This window comes from Carettochelys insculpta, chromosome 26 (assembly GCF_033958435.1).
Source record: "Carettochelys insculpta isolate YL-2023 chromosome 26, ASM3395843v1, whole genome shotgun sequence".
Classification (NCBI taxonomy): Eukaryota; Metazoa; Chordata; order Testudines; family Carettochelyidae; genus Carettochelys; species Carettochelys insculpta.
The window spans coordinates 151,231-167,406 of NC_134162.1; the positions used below are offsets into that span (position 1 = coordinate 151,231).

General features: G+C 56.4%; 1 protein-coding gene across 1 annotated transcript in view; it reads left to right on the plus strand.

The window, feature by feature from the left end:
* INAVA (innate immunity activator) overlaps positions 1-16,176 on the plus strand; it is a 61,188-nt gene that overhangs the window by 17,811 nt on the left and 27,201 nt on the right. Inside the window, exon 8 of the mRNA XM_074977763.1 lies at positions 1,720-2,392. Within this exon, the coding sequence (XP_074833864.1) occupies positions 1,720-2,392 (673 nt within the window). The remainder of the gene's footprint in view (positions 1-1,719; positions 2,393-16,176) is intronic.

Here is a 16,176-nt window from a genome sequence, read left to right on the forward strand (position 1 = left end):
TGAGACAAACCTGGTGTGTGTGTATGTGTGTGTAACCCAGTGTGTGTGTGTGTGTGAGAGCGAGACAGACAAACCCAGTGTGTGTGTCTGTGTGTGTGTGTCTGTGTGTGTGAGACAAACCCGGTGTGTGTGTGTGTAACCCAGTGTGGGTGTGGGTGTGTGTGTGTGAGAGAGAGAGAGAGAAACCCGTTGTGTGTGTCTGTGTGTGTGTGTGTGTGTGAGAGACAAACCTGGTGTGTGCGTGTGCGTGCGTGTGTGTGCGTGTGACAAACCCGGGGTGTGTGTGTGTGTGTGTGTGTGTGTGTGTGTGTGTGTACCCCTGTGGCTGGGGAGCCAACACCTTTCTACCTACCACACCATAACGCTGAGCCCCATCGTGGTAGTGGCTAAGTATTAGCCACAGCAACCCCCCAGCAGCAGCCAAGTCTCGGGCTCCATTGAGCAACGGGTGCTGCTCTCTCCTTAATGCCACACACAACTGGGCCCAGCTCTGATCGGATGTGCGGAATTCCCCTCTCACGGCGGAGGGGCCCGGCTCTGTTCGGATGTGCGGAATTCCCCTCTGACAGCGGCTGGGCCCGGCTCCATTCGGATGTGCGGAATTCCCTTCTGACGGCGGAGGGGCCCGGCTCCGTTCGGATGTGCGGAATTCCCCTCTGACGGCGGCTGGGCCCGGCTCTGTTTGGATGTGCGGAATTCCCCTCTGACGGCGGTTGGGCCCGGCTCCGTTCGGATGTGCGGAATTCCCCTCTGACAGCGGAGGGGCCCGGCTCCGTTCGGATGTGCGGAATTCCCCTCTGACGGCGGCTGGGCCCGGCTCCGTTCGGATGTGCGGAATACCCCTCTGACGGCGGCTGGGCTCGGCTCCGTTCGGATGTGCGGAATTCCCCTCTGACGGCGGAGGGGCCCGGCTCCGTTCGGATGTGCGGAATTCCCCTCTGACGGCGGCTGGGCCCGGCTCCGTTCGGATGTGCGGAATTCCCCTCTGACGGCGGCTGGGCCCGGCTCTGTTTGGATGTGCGGAATTCCCCTCTGACGGCGGCTGGGCCCGGCTCCATTCGGATGTGCGGAATACCCCTCTGACGGCGGCTGGGCTCAGCTCCGTTCGGATGTGCGGAATACCCCTCTGACGGCGGCTGGGCCCGGCTCTGTTCGGATGTGCGGAATTCCCCTCTGACGGCGGCTGGGCTCGGCTCCGTTCGGATGTGCGGAATTCCCCTCTGACGGCGGCTGGGCCCGGCTCTGTTCGGATGTGCGGAATTCCCCTCTGACGGCGGCTGGGCCTGGCTCCGTTCGGATGTGCGGAATTCCCCTCTGACGGCGGCTGGGCCCGGCTCTGTTCGGATGTGCGGAATTCCCCTCTGACGGCGGCTGGGCCTGGCTCCGTTCGGATGTGCGGAATTCCCCTCTGACGGCGGCTGGGCTCGGCTCTGTTCGGATGTGCGGAATACCCCTCTGACGGCGGCTGGGCTCGGCTCCGTTCGGATGTGCGGAATTCCCCTCTGACAGCGGCTGGGGTCTGGAAATGGAAGGGGAGAAAGTGCTGGGTGTCTTGTAATGCTGCATTCCCTGTGGTGGGCTGTCCGGAGTGTGGCTGTGCCTGTATTGTCCTTGCCTTTTCCTGTGTGTCTGAGAGCATTTCCCCAGCCTGAGCCCAGAGAGTCCTGTGCTCATGCCTGAGCCTAGAAGACCCCTAAATCACTTTCTTCTGATGCCCAGGGCCAGTGTGTCCCAGGATCGAGCAGAGCCCCATGGGAGGAGCACGCTGGCAAGACGACGCCCCACCTATTACACCATCACTGTCCCCAGCTACTGCTTCCCTCCTTGCAAACCCAGCCCAGCCTCCAGCACCACGTACCACTCCAGTTCTGAAGACACCATTTCTGATGGCTCCAGCATGATGAAAGCCCCATTGCCTGGCAGCAGCAGCCCTAACATCACCTTCCTGAGGCCGGTGGCCCCACCGTCCCATCAGCAGGGCTGCGCGGGCCAGCGCTCCACCCGCCCTGACGCAGTGTGCTATCACCACACTCCCTCAAAGCAGCTCATGTCTCCCAGTTGCTTTCCAGCTGGGCCGGAGTTCCACCAGGGATACCGTTGCCTGTGGGCTGGAAGCCCAGTGCCTGTTCTCCATGAGCAGGACGTGGCGCAGCTGCACTGCCAGGCGCAGGGCCCAGCCCAAAGCAGGACTGTGCGCGCCCCATCCCTCAAGAACTGCGTGCCAGCCAGAGGCCGGGCCCTGTCCAGGTTGGCCGTGTCAGAGGAGCTAAAGTTGTGGCATGAGCGCACCAAGCTGCGAAGCTTGCGGCCCCACTCGCTGGACAGGCAGGGGGCCTTCTGCCTGAGGCACACACGCAGCAGGGAGCCGCCCGCCGCTGGGCAGCAGGTGCAGGTAGGCCTGGGTGCAGTGTGGGGCAGGGAGTGAGAGCCGAGGTGCGACGTGCTGCTGTGATGGGGAGAGTGGTGCCACCACGCCGGCCACCAGCCACATGTCAGTTGAGCTTGGCTTGAGCACCACAGTTTGAACCATGGCCCAGTCCGTCTTGTTAGACTCTGTGGCCGGGGGCACCTGAACAAACTGGGGGTCCCTTACCAAGCACCTCTCAGTGCCCAGTAAGTAAGGGCAGGCTGGCAAAGCCGGAGGGGGACCAGCCATTCCCCTTCGCAGGTCTAGGTTCAATCAGTGTTAGCCAATGGTCGGGTGAGATACCACCTACGCCCTTATTTTCATCCGAGTCTTTAACTGCTAGGACAGACAGCCCCTTCGCAGCGGGCAGCCTGGACAGGCTGATGGGTGCCCCAGTGGTTGCACTGAGAGCTTCCCACACCCAAGTCTCTAGCTGCTAGGACGAGAAAGTCCCTTTGCAGCGGGCAGCCAGGGTGGCTGACGGGTGCCCCAGAGAGTCTGCTCTGTGGAGGCAGCACGATTCAGCTCTCAGCTCTCAGCACTGTCTTACCAATGACCAGGCTAATTGCAGCTGAAAAGCAGCTGGGTTCTTTGCTTTGTGTTGGGCTTGCACAGCAACAGGGAGAGTCAGGTTACAGCTTAACCAGTTATTTATTGACTAAGGAGACTTAACTCTTATGGTTACGAGATTACAAGATATATATACTTTGTTGCAGGCTTACAAGATTTATACTTTGTTACAAAGATTACAAGGTTTACACTTTGTTCTTTAGTCGCCAGTAGCTAGCATGGAACAATTCATAGATCTATTATTGAATGTGCACAAAGAAAACAAAAGGAAAGCAATACATTGAACAGGTCTTATTCTCACCCCTGCATTACCAACGTGGCGTGGCCAGCGTTTCCACTCAAATCCTGGGGAAGAAGCAATGATAACGAGGAAACGGACGTCCTCTAGGCCCTCGGGAGGCAAAGACCCTCCTGACCGGTAGGTAGGGGTAATTGGAGCTCAGTTAGAGGAGCTGCCGGACCCTAACTTTATACCCATTGGGTCACCTACGCTTCTTCCTTACCTAAAGGGTGCCGATTGAATTAACTCGTCTCGAGACACCAGTTCTCACAAGGCTGGTTCACACCTGTGGGTTGGAGATAATTTTAGGGGATTCCTTCTTTATGGGCTGGAGATTTTTCCTCCGTCTGGGATGTTTGTGTCGGTGAATCAGCTGATGGTAATTAGACAAGGGCGGTCCGAGGCCCGGCTGTTATTAGCCCATTGTCTGTTGTTGTAGCTCCGGAGAACCAAAAAGACTGTGCCTGAGACAAGGACATCTGCGCCCTCGGGCATTCCAGGGCTGAGCTGTTTCTTCTAACCCTCTGGTGCTCTGAAGCACCCAGGAGAGAGAAGATGGAGTAGAGAAAGTGGGGTGGGGGGTTCATTCTGGCTACAGTCAGGTCCTAGGTCACTCCAACCTCACAACAACTCTATTGGCAGAGCTGTGTGCGAGGGGCGCCCGGGGCCGGGCTAGCAGCGCGGTGGGACAGTGAGGGGCAGAGCAGAGCTGTGTGCGAGGGGCGCCCGGGGCCGGGCTAGCAGCACGGTGGGGCAGTGAGGGGAGAGCAGAGCTGTGTGCGAGGGGCGCCCAGGGCCGGGCTAGCAGCGTGGTGGGGCAGTGAGGGGCAGAGCAGAGCTGTTTGCGAGGGGCGCCCAGGGCCGGGCTAGCAGCGCGGTGGGGCAGTGGGGGGCAGAGCAGAGCTGTGTGCGAGGGGCACCCAGGGCCGGGCTAGCAGCGCTGTGGGGCAGTGAGGGGAGAGCAGAGCTGTTTGCGAGGGGCGCCCAGGGCCGGGCTAGCAGCGCGGTGGGGCAGTGAGGGGCAGAGCAGAGCTGTGTGCGAGGGGCGCCCAGGGCCAGGCTAGCCGCGCGGTGGGGCAGTGAGGGCAGAGCAGAGCTGTGTGCGAGGGGCGCCCAGGGCCGGGCTAGCAGCGCGGTGGGGCAGTGAGGGGCAGAGCAGAGCTGTGTGCGAGGGGCGCCCAGGGCCGGGCTAGCAGCGCGGTGGGGCAGTGGGGGGCAGAGCAGAGCTGTGTGCGAGGGGCACCCAGGGCCGGGCTAGCAGCGCTGTGGGGCAGTGAGGGGAGAGCAGAGCTGTTTGCGAGGGGCGCCCAGGGCCGGGCTAGCAGCGCGGTGGGGCAGTGAGGGGCAGAGCAGGGCTGTGTGCGAGGGGCGCCCAGGGCCAGGCTAGCCGCGCGGTGGGGCAGTGAGGGCAGAGCAGAGCTGTGCGCGAGGGGCGCCCAGGGCCGGGCTAGCAGCGCGGTGGGGCAGTGAGGGGAGAGCAGAGCTGTGTGCGAGGGGCGCCCAGGGCCGGGCTAGCAGCGTGGTGGGGCAGTGAGGGGCAGAGCAGAGCTGTTTGCGAGGGGCGCCCAGGGCCGGGCTAGCAGCGCGGTGGGGCAGTGGGGGGCAGAGCAGAGCTGTGTGCGAGGGGCACCCAGGGCCGGGCTAGCAGCGCTGTGGGGCAGTGAGGGGAGAGCAGAGCTGTTTGCGAGGGGCGCCCAGGGCCGGGCTAGCAGCGCGGTGGGGCAGTGAGGGGCAGAGCAGAGCTGTGTGCGAGGGGCGCCCAGGGCCAGGCTAGCCGCGCGGTGGGGCAGTGAGGGCAGAGCAGAGCTGTGTGCGAGGGGCGCCCAGGGCCGGGCTAGCAGCGCGGTGGGGCAGTGAGGGGCAGAGCAGAGCTGTGTGCGAGGGGCGCCCAGGGCCGGGCTAGCAGCGCGGTGGGGCAGTGGGGGGCAGAGCAGAGCTGTGTGCGAGGGGCACCCAGGGCCGGGCTAGCAGCGCTGTGGGGCAGTGAGGGGAGAGCAGAGCTGTTTGCGAGGGGCGCCCAGGGCCGGGCTAGCAGCGCGGTGGGGCAGTGAGGGGCAGAGCAGGGCTGTGTGCGAGGGGCGCCCAGGGCCAGGCTAGCCGCGCGGTGGGGCAGTGAGGGCAGAGCAGAGCTGTGCGCGAGGGGCGCCCAGGGCCGGGCTAGCAGCGCGGTGGGGCAGTGAGGGGAGAGCAGAGCTGTGTGCGAGGGGCGCCCAGGGCCGGGCTAGCAGCGCGGTGGGGCAGTGAGGGGCAGAGCAGAGCTGTGTGCGAGGGGCGCCCAGGGCTGGGCTAGCAGCGCGGTGGGGCAGTGAGGGGAGAGCAGAGCTGTGTGCGAGGGGCGCCCAGGGCCGGGCTAGCAGCGCGGTGGGGCAGTGAGGGGCAGAGCAGAGCTGTGTGCGAGGGGCGCCCAGGGCCGGGCTAGCAGCGCGGTGGGGCAGTGAGGGGAGAGCAGAGCTGTGTGCGAGGGGCGCCCAGGGCCGGGCTAGCCGCGCGGTGGGGCAGTGAGGGGCAGAGCAGAGCTGTGTGCGAGGGGCGCCCAGGGCCGGGCTAGCAGCGCGGTGGGGCAGTGAGGGGCAGAGCAGAGCTGTGTGCGAGGGGCGCCCAGGGCCGGGCTAGCAGCGCGGTGGGGCAGTGAGGGGCAGAGCAGAGCTGTGTGCGAGGGGCGCCCAGGGCCGGGCTGGCAGGGGCAGGAGCAGTGCTGGCCGGCAGGATCCCCGAGCGTTGTAACGTGGCGTCCTGGGTCGCTTTGGCAAGGGCATACCTGGGAGACAAACACAGGTTCTGCCTGACATTCTAGCTGCCTCCTGGAGCTGCTCTGCAGTGCAGGCAGGTGCCCATGTTTCTGTGTGGGAGCAGCAAAGCCCTGGGGCGGAGAGGGACGTGTCTTGGCCCTGCTGTGGTCACCCCAGAGTGCGGCATGTGGTGAGTGCACAATGGTTCCCGCAGACCTGTCGCCACTTGGCCCTGGCACTGTGTGAACCTCAGAGAGTGTGGGATAGAGTTTAGGGCTTTGCAGGGAGGCCCTGTTCTGTGAGTCCCCAGTGACTCCTCTCAGTGAGGGCAGGTCCTGCCACCTGGGACACCCCCAAGTTCTTTTCTGAGTGATTGCTCATGTCCATTCCGTGAGGGCCATGTGCACCACTTGCACGGTCATCTGAGAATTCTTCCCTTCGTGGTGCCCAGCAGGTCGGCCATGGAGCTCCTGGGGTGATGCCTTCAGGGTGTGGTATAGGAGCTCCCAAGGGTTCACCCTTTGTCCCTTCCCTTCCCACAAAAGCCCTGTAGTACTCATTTAGCTCTTGGGGCCAGGCCTTGCCAAATTCCAGGAGCTCCTTCCTGCAGACTGCTGTCAGGATTTCACTGCCTTGGCAGAGAAGAGCAAACTGGTTGCAGGATCTCCCTTCAGACAGCCTTGGACTCAGTGGCTGCATCTACACGTGCACGCTACTTCGAAGTAGCGGCACCAACTTCGAAATAGCGCCCGTCGCGTCTACACGCGTCGGGCGCTATTTCGAAGTTAACTTTGACGTTAGGCGGCGAGACGTCGAAGTCGCTAACCTCATGAGGAGATAGGAATAGCGCCCTACTTCGACGTTCAACGTTGAAGTAGGGACCGTGTAGACGATCCGCGTCCCGCAACGTCGAAATTGCTGGGTCCTCCATGGCGGCCATCAGCTGGGGGGTTGAGAGATGCTCTCTCTCCAGCCCCTGCGGGGCTCTATGGTCACCATGGGCAGCAGCCCTTAGCCCAGGGCTTCTGGCTGCTGCTGCTGCAGCTGGGGATCCATGCTGCAGGCACAGGGTCTGCAACCAGTTGTCAGCTCTGTGTATCTTGTGTTGTTTAGTGCAACTGTGTCTGGGAGGGGCCCTTTAAGGGAGCGGCTGGCTGTTGAGTCCGCCCTGTGACCCTGTCTGCAGCTGTGCCTGGCATCCCTATTTCGATGTGTGCTACTTTGACGTGTAGACGTTCCCTCGCTGCGCCTATTTCGATGTTGGGCTGAGCAACGTCGAAGTTGAACATCGACGTTGCCGGCCCTGGAGGACGTGTAGACGTTATTCATCGAAATAGACTATTTCGATGTCGCAACATCGAAATAAGCTATTTCGTTGTTGGCTGCACGTGTAGACGTAGCCAGTGGGTGCAGCTGCTCATATGATGGCCATTGCCATCCCTGAAAAGGGGCTCATGGCTGCAGGTCTTGGGCATTCCCACAGAGGTCCAGACAGACTTGCAAAGTCTCCCCTTTGACTGCTCCAGGCGGTTGGCAGAAAACATAGATTCTTGCCTGCTCAGCCTGAAGGACTTGAGGACAGCTCTCAGCTCCCTGGGGACACCCATCCCTGCAACCCAGAGAAAGTCCTTCAAACGGTGGGCCCCTGACCGCTTCTATTGCAACCAACAGAGGACAAGTGCAGAGGCCAAGAACCACCAGCAGCACCAGCCTCACTCCACATTCGACTCAGGCCAGGGTCAGGGAGGCCTTAAATGCCTCCCAGGCTCCACACCCAACTTTTGAGGGCGTGCCCAAGTCTGAGGCATCAGCTCCTGATCCTGATCCTTTATGCTTTGGCAACCAGTTGCACTGCTTCTGGCATGCCTGGCCCCAGATCACTTCAAACTATTAGGTCCTGTGTGTGGTGTGGGCAGGATACTCTATCCAATTCCACTCCCACCTGATCTCCCATCCCCCTTCCCTGTCCCTCTTCAGGGACCCATCCCATGAGCATCTTATGCAGGAGGTGCAGGCACGCCTTGTACTGGCTGCTCTCAACGGGCCCCCAGGAGTTCGGGGCAGAGGGTTTTACTCTCGATATTTCCTTATTCCCAAGGCCCATCCTAGACCTGCAGAATCTAAATTTCATGAAGAGGTTCAAGTTTCAGATGGTTTCTCTAGCCACCATCATTCCCTCCCTGGATCCAGGGGACTGGCACGCTGCCCTCAGCTTGAAGGATGCATACTTCCATATTTCTGTTCTCTCAGCTCACAGACATTTTCTCTAGTTCCTGGTCAAAGACCACCACCATCAATTATGAGACTCTGATCTGGCCTCTCCATTCCACCCCCCATCCCTCACCAGCTATTCACAAAATGCATGATGGTCGTGACGGCCTGCGTCAGGAACCCAGGGGTGCACCTCTATCCATACTTAGACAATTGGCTTATCAGGCGCTGGTCCAGGGAACAGGCTTTGGTGTGCATTACCCCGGCCAGGGTCTTCTTTGCAGACCTCAGCCTCCTCCTGAATGAACCCAAGTCCACCCTGGTTCATAGAATTCACTGGGGCTCTGTTGGACTCCACCACAGTGATGACCTCTCTATTGGTGGGCCATCACATGCTCCCATTCACAGTTCCATACTACCATGAAGTGGACCTGCATGTGACTCCTGGGTCACCTGTCTGGCCTGCATCTCCATGGTACTATTTGCCAGGCTGTGGCTGTGCCCACTGCAGTCATGGATGATGGAGGTCTACAATCCCAGCACACACACCACAGGCAGACTGATGACCCTCCCTGTCCGCTTCCTTTAGTCCCTTTCCTGGTGGCTACAGCCTCACATGGTAAAAGCCACAGCCCACATCCACCCTCACCATGGACACTTGAGAAATGGGATGCAGGGTGCACCTGGGCACTGTCAGGACACAGGGCAGGTGGTCCGAGGCAGAGCTGTCCCTCCGCATCAATATCAGAAAGATGAGGGCATTGTGGCAAGCATGCCAGGTGTTCCAACACCAGCTGCAGGCCCAGCGTGTCTTGATGCTGGCAGACAATAGCACACTGATGTTATGAACAAACAGGGAGGTGCTCACTCCTCCCCCTGTGTCATGGAGCTCTGCTCCCGTGGGGCTCTGACATATCCCATCACATCCGTCTATGTAAGGGATGAAGAATTATCTGGTGGAACTCCTCAGCCACTCATTCAGCACCTACAAATGGACACTCAAGGCATACATCACCCTGGCCATCTTTCACAGGTGGGCTCCTCCCTATGTGGACCTCTGGCAGACCATTCACCTACCTTGGTGAGGTCAACTGCTGTATGCTTTCCTGCCCTTCTCCTCATACACAGGGTCCTGCTCAAAGCCCAGCAGGACAGCATATCCCTCATCCCGGGTTCACACGCTCCTGACCATCTCTGCTCCTGGGCTGCATCATCCAGGACTGCAGCCTCCTCCAACATCCGAAGCTGGTGGCCTGCTGCCTTATGGCATGGGTGTTGCGTGGTTGACTCAGCTCAAGCAGCAGTGCTCAGACTCCTGAGTAGTCTTCTACCTGGGCAACAGATATGGTGAAGTGGAAACTGTTTTCATTCTGATCTGCTCAACAGGACTCGCTCCCACAGTAAGCCCCTATTCCACTGGTGTTTGACTACCTCCTCTACTTGAAGCACCAGGGCCTAGCTATTTCATCTATTAGGGTCCACCTTGCAGCAATCTCCATCGTCCACCGAGAGATGGGGTAAATTCGTCTTTCAGAAACCATATGATAAGGAGGTTCCTAAAGGGTCTGGACAGGTTGTACCCCCAGGTCAAGAACCAAGTCCCCCCATGGGACCTACACCTGGTCTTCTATAAACTTACAGTCCCCCATCTGAGCCCCTAGAGACTCATGCCTTGTTGTACTTCTTCCAGAAGGTGGTCTTCCTAGTGCCCATAACCTTAGACAGGAAAGTCTCAGTTCCGAGCTCTCACTTTGAAACCACCACTTCTTCAGACAAAGTACAATTGTGCTCTCACCTGGCATTTCTGCTTCAGGTGTTTTCACAATTTCATAGGACCCAGGACATACTTTTGCTGGTGTTATTTTCTCAGATCCCACGCCAGTGATAGGGAAAGGGCCCTTCCCTCACTGGAGGTCAGGTGTGCCCTGAAGTTTTATATTGACCACACAAGACCATTTTGTTAATCAGTGTAACTCTTTACTGCAAAAGCCTTTCCCATATCAGCCCAGCACCTTTCATCATGGATCGCATCCTGTATCAGGGCCTGCTACAACCTGGTCAGGGTCCTGGCACTGGCAGTAACCGCCTATTCCACAAGGACATTCTGCCTCTGCCACAGCATTCCTCACACAGGTTCCTGTCCCAGATATTTGTTGGGCACAGCCTGGTTGTCCATCCACACCTTCACATCTCACTACATCAGCACCCAGCAGGCACAAGATGACTCAGCCTTTGGCAGAATGGTCCTGCCACCAGCAGCCAGGTGCTTTCCTACCACTCCTCCAAGGAAACTGCTGGTGAGTCACCGATGGGTGTACACACGGGCAATCACTCAAAGAATTAGAAACGGTTACCCACCTTCCATACCCGTTGTTCTTGATGATGCGTTGCTCACGTCCATTGCGAATCCCACCCGCCTCCACTCTGTTGGATAATGAGGCAAGAAGGAACTGAGGGCATGGGGGGTTGGCAGTGTCCTGTATACCTCACCTTGCAGACTCCTTGCCAGGGAGCTCCACAGCTGATCTGACAGGTACCACTAAGGGATAAATTCCCAGTGATCATGCACGCAGCGTACACACCCCTAGTGGAAGGGACACAAGCAACGCATCCCCAAGAGCAAGTTACAAAAGGGGAGTAACTTTTTTATCCAGCATTTGGGGCCCCCGGCAGCTCTCAGCTCCTAGCAGCGTCTGGTCACTGCTGCTCTGGGCAGGCCTATGCCCTGAGCCCAGCACCATCCAGTCAGCACTTCCTCTGCTCGCTTGGCCTCTCCCTCCCAAGGGATCAGCTGGGAGTAACTGGGTAGCCCTTAGCACATGGGATGGCAGCATTGTAGGCTGCAGGCCAGGTACTCCTGAGTGTAAATCAGCCTTGCTGACTCTAGTGGGACAATGCTGGCTGGCTCCAGCTGAGGCCCTTCCCCCAGCTCTGTAAGATTAACATGACTATATTGACTAATCTTAGGGTGCCTGTTCATATGGGTGAAAAGAGTTTATTGACGCTTGAATCTGCCCCCTCCTCATGCCACAGAACTCCCAACAGTGAGTGAGCAGCCTTCCCCTGCATGTTTCTCCCAGGTCTGGGTGGGCTGGGCAGCCCATGCAATGGCACTGCTCTGTAAAGTCTCACCAGGCAGAGCACCTGTGTGTTGCTAGATTCCCCTTGTTGGTGGGAATAAGCTGCTGGTTGTATGCAGCTCTCCAGAGCCACTTGCAGCTCGGCAAGCGCTGGCTTCCCACTGGCAGCTGGAGGGAGGCCTTGATGAGTGACCAAGCCACAGAGGGGATCCCCAGGCAGAGCAAGGTGCACAGCTGCTGCTGGTGCATTCTGGGAAGCCAAGGCCCTTGGAGAACATGCTCAGGACAGGAAAGGTCTCCAGAGTCCATGTAGAGAGTCCTGATTTAGTCTCTTGGCCTGTTGTACTGGCAACACTTGTCCAACAGGCCTTCCCTGAGCCTGGTGCATTGTGCCTGGGCAGTGGCCCACACCAGGCAGGCTGGGGCTTGTTCTTGGATTCCTACCACCATCGATCCCACTAGGAACCAGGTAACTGCTCTGTGCACAATGAAACACAGCCCAGCACCCATCCTCATGCCTGCTGGGGAGCAAGAGGCAAACCTGGCCCTACGCAACACAACCTACTGCCAACACCCCAGAAATTTGTGTGGGTAACAGATTTGGTGGAGAAATGTTGCCAGCCTAAGGTCATTTGGACCAAATTGGTCTAGCCCAACACAGCAATAGAAGAAGCAGAATCCTAGTGGCATTGTGGAAAATAATAGCATAGTCACCCAGAGGGGAGTTAGCTCCAGTGGCAGAGTGCTTGCTTAGAACATAAGAGGTACTGGGATCAGTGCTTCTGTTCTCCACTAAGCCTGTTACCTCTACTCATTTCTTTATCTCTTTCAGACTTCAGGGACGTACACACCTTTACACAATCCATAGGGCTCAAGGTGTGACCCCATTAATTTAAACTCCCACCCTTACCCAATTCCTAGGGCTCAGGCATAATTCCCAGAGGGTCTGCAGGATCTGTGCCACTGAAAAAGCGTTACACAGTAATATTCTTATTCTCTATTTATTTATAATTACCAAGAAAGCAGAATACATGCTAAGCACACAGTACCATGCTCACCAGTCCTGGTAAAAGCAAGAAGACTTCTCCTGTCAGGACAGACAAAGCCACTCTGTGGATGTTGGTTATTTCACTGCAGAGTCTGGAAGTTCTGGTCTTGGGGGTGAATCCGCCTAGATTTTTCCCTCAAGGTGTTCTTTTTCCTCCTTCCTTCTTCCATCTTTCCTTCTTCCTGCTGTTTTCCTGCTTAGACTCCAGTTGAAGTAGCCCCATGGCCAGGGACCCCGTGGCTGGAGCTGAGCCAGTTGCATGACTGTGGGTCTCACTGACCCCCCAGCCAGGGACCCCACAGCTGGCTTCTATAAGCAGAGGACGTTCACTCGCATAGTGAACAATGGTAAATATGTGTCCCTCGTTGTTGCGAATACTTGTAAGTAAAGTGCTCATTAAATGAGGGATGATTGCAATTTTACTAACCAATAGTAACCTACTGTACCAGAATTACCTAACCAATCAAAACCCACTACCTTAATTGATTTACACCTTCATTCATTCATTCGTGCCATGCTGATTGGTGTAGGCGATCATGGCCCTCCACCCCTGTCTATTACGAGTACTCTGGAGAATCTCCACAGTACCGTAGCAATGCAACCATGAAGTGATACTATCCAATATTTTCTCATGTTGGCTACCTTGTCCTCACTTTCCATTATACTTTCCTGTCGTCACTAAATTTTCAAGTGCAGACTTTCTAATTATATGGCCTATAAATTTTGCCTGCCTTGTTCTTATCCTATTTAACAGTGTTCTTTTGCTGTTGGCTTCATTTAAGACAGACTCATTTGTCGTTTTGGTCATCCATGAGATGCACAACAGCCTTCTTAAAAACACATTTCTGTGGCTTCGATGTACTCCTCAACTTGTTTACTGATAGTCCATGATTCGCATCCATACATGAGGACTGGTTCTACATAACATTGCAGCACTCTCCCTAACCTCCAGTGATAAAGATCTGTTTGGGAGAATGCTTCTCATTTTCTGAAATGCTGCTTTCGCTTGAGCGATTCTACATTTCAGTTCAGTTAAACACCTACCATCGGATGTGATATAGGATCCTAAGTATTTGAATTTAGTTACTTGACGAAGAACTGTTCCATTTGCTAGTGCTTCACATGTTGGCAGTACCTTTGTCTTCGTAATAACCATTACTTCCATCTTCGAGATGTTCAGCCTGAGTCCCTTCAGCTCACTTTCTTATTTACAATGTTAACCAGTTCCTGAAGTTCCTGATTTACACCTAGCAAATTTAGTTATACAGCAGACGGGAGCAATTACAAACTAGACAGAGAGCAGACAGAAAACAGTAGGAAAGTGGACAATCATCACAGAATGGTGATTGCATGACCTCAGCTTTTGATAAGACATTACTTGCCAGAAGAAATGCTGTTAACTAAGTTTTCTTTACCCATCTTGAGATCTGCTTTCTTTATTTGGTGACGAGGGGGTGGCCTTAGGATGTGGGCTCCCTCTTAACAGCCTGGTGTGATGCTATTGTCCTGAGAGTTAGATGGAATGGGAGTACGTCAACAACTGCTGCTCCTCACTCTGGCTGTCGAGGAAGGCCTTTCAGTACGGCTATAGAAAAACCATATTGCTGATACAGTTACTGGGAAAGCAGTGTGAGGGGTCACATTACCCAGGAAACTAGCAAGAGGGCCCAGAAATCCCTGGGGTAACTCTACGCACACCAGGGGCCTTGCCTGCAGCTACTGAAAAGCTACGTCACACTAGGGTACTGTGTGCTGGGGGAAGGAGTTGGGTACCCTTACAGCCTGGACCTAGTAGGTTGGGCTGAGAACCTGGCTCCACACAGGCTCCCTGTGTAACTTTGGGCTAGTCCCTCCCTCCCACAGGCCTCTGCTCCCTCTGTGCGGTTGGCAAGAGACTTGTCCCCCGACGCGGTGTGGGGTGCTGAGGTGGTGGCTGCTGGTTGAGTCACACTCCTGCTTGCTGACTGGGATGGATGCCCTGAAAGGCTCTTTTTTACCCCCAGGTACCTCAGATCCATGTCCTGAAGTGGTGGCCGGAGGGAGATGTACAGCTCTGTGCGCCAGAGCATGTGGAGGTTACCAGGCAGGCCTAGAACTGGCCTGGGCTTGCTGCCAAGCACCTCAGCAAGAGAGCCACGCACACCGGGCTTACTCTGGAAGCCAGCTGGTGGGGGGCGGGGCGCAGGTGCACCCATCCCACCCCTTTGTTTGGACACTGCCATTCAGAAGCACTGGGCGCATTCCGTCACCGGCTGAGGCGTTCCTCTCTAGGGGTCAGTGAGTGCTGGGACCCAATGTGCCTCCATCCTCAAGAACTCCCCTCTGCCTTCCTACGGGTCAGTGTGGGGTGCAGCTGAGGAGCGGGGCCTGGCTCAGGGCCAGAGCCTCCTGTGTGGCTTGGTGCAGGACCGATCCTGGAGCTGCCTGGGAGACGAGTTTCAAGATCTCAGTTTGGCTCTCAGCAATCCCAGAAACTTGGCAGGGCGTGTGCGTAGCGTCGACAGCCCTTTGCCTTGGGAGAACACGAGGCAGCACAGCCATTGGTGCAGTGCAGCCTGATTTGGCTGCTGCATATTCGCCAAGGGCACAGAAGTCCTTGCTGCACAGGTGCAATGCAGCCCAGAACAGCGGCAGCTGGGGTGATGGTCCTTTGCTAATAGAGAGACTCCTGCAGCACCCTTTGTTATTGGCCAGTGCCAGGAGATTGTCCTCTTGTTGATTCGGCATAGAAGCTCCTGGTTTGCCAAGCATCCTGGCCCCTCGGTGCAAATGGCACATCCCTGGAGAACGCAGCAAGAGCTGTTGAGATCAGCGTGGTTTGGCATTTGGGGAACACAAGGATGTGATTGGCTACAGCTCTCACTGCATCTCTCCCAAAGGGCTGCGTGTCTGCCAGTTCCTAGGCTCTCTGTCCTCTTCTTCTGCTGTATGGCAGAGAGAAGCCATAGGAAGCCACCAGCCCAGCTGTGTCATGACAGGACCAAGCACCATCCAGACCACCCGTCAGGTGTTTGTCTCGAATTATGGGAATTCCACAACCTCCCCAGGCAATTTACTCCAGTGCTGAACCACCCTGACAAATAGGAAGTGTTTCCTAATGTCCAACCTAGAGCTCTTGATGCAGTTCAAGCCCGTTGCTTCATGGCCCATCATCAGAGGCCAAGGAGAACAATTTTTCCCCCTTCTCCTTTTAACAACATTTTAGATACTTGGAAGTGGCACTTCCATGAGAGCGACTGCACTCCGGCGCTCGTATGTCATGAATCGAAAATACTATTTCTTTTGTTTATCATTTCTATAGTTCCAATATTTGCTATCAAACACCATACAGTGAGCACAGCGCACGTTGTGTTTGGTGTTGGGATTGAAAAACAGAGACAACCTTTGAAAAATGTTTAATACATTTCATCTGCTATTCCGTTGGTTTGGCAATGTGTTTAAAACTGCCACTAATGGACAGCCCCAGTGAGCAAAACGTTGGCCCATGGATTATGCAAGAGTAGAACCTCAGGGTTACACACATGTCAAGGATGGAAGTCTTTCACAACTCTGAAACGGTCGTAACTCTGAACAGAACATTATGGGTCTTTCAAAAGTTTGTGACTGAGCATTGAATTAATTCAGCTTTGAGACTTGACAGTGCAGAAGAAAAATGCTGCTTTTAACCATTTTAGTTTAAACGAAACAAGCCCAGAAAGAGTGTCCAGACTTCATCAGTTGTTTTTAAACTGCCCCTTTATTGTTTGCAGCTTACGTTTAGCACAGCACTGGGCCCAATCTGCCTCTCTTTCCTTTCCTAACCCTAACCCTAACCCTAACCCTAACCCATGCCTGATTGTGCATGTCCAGTT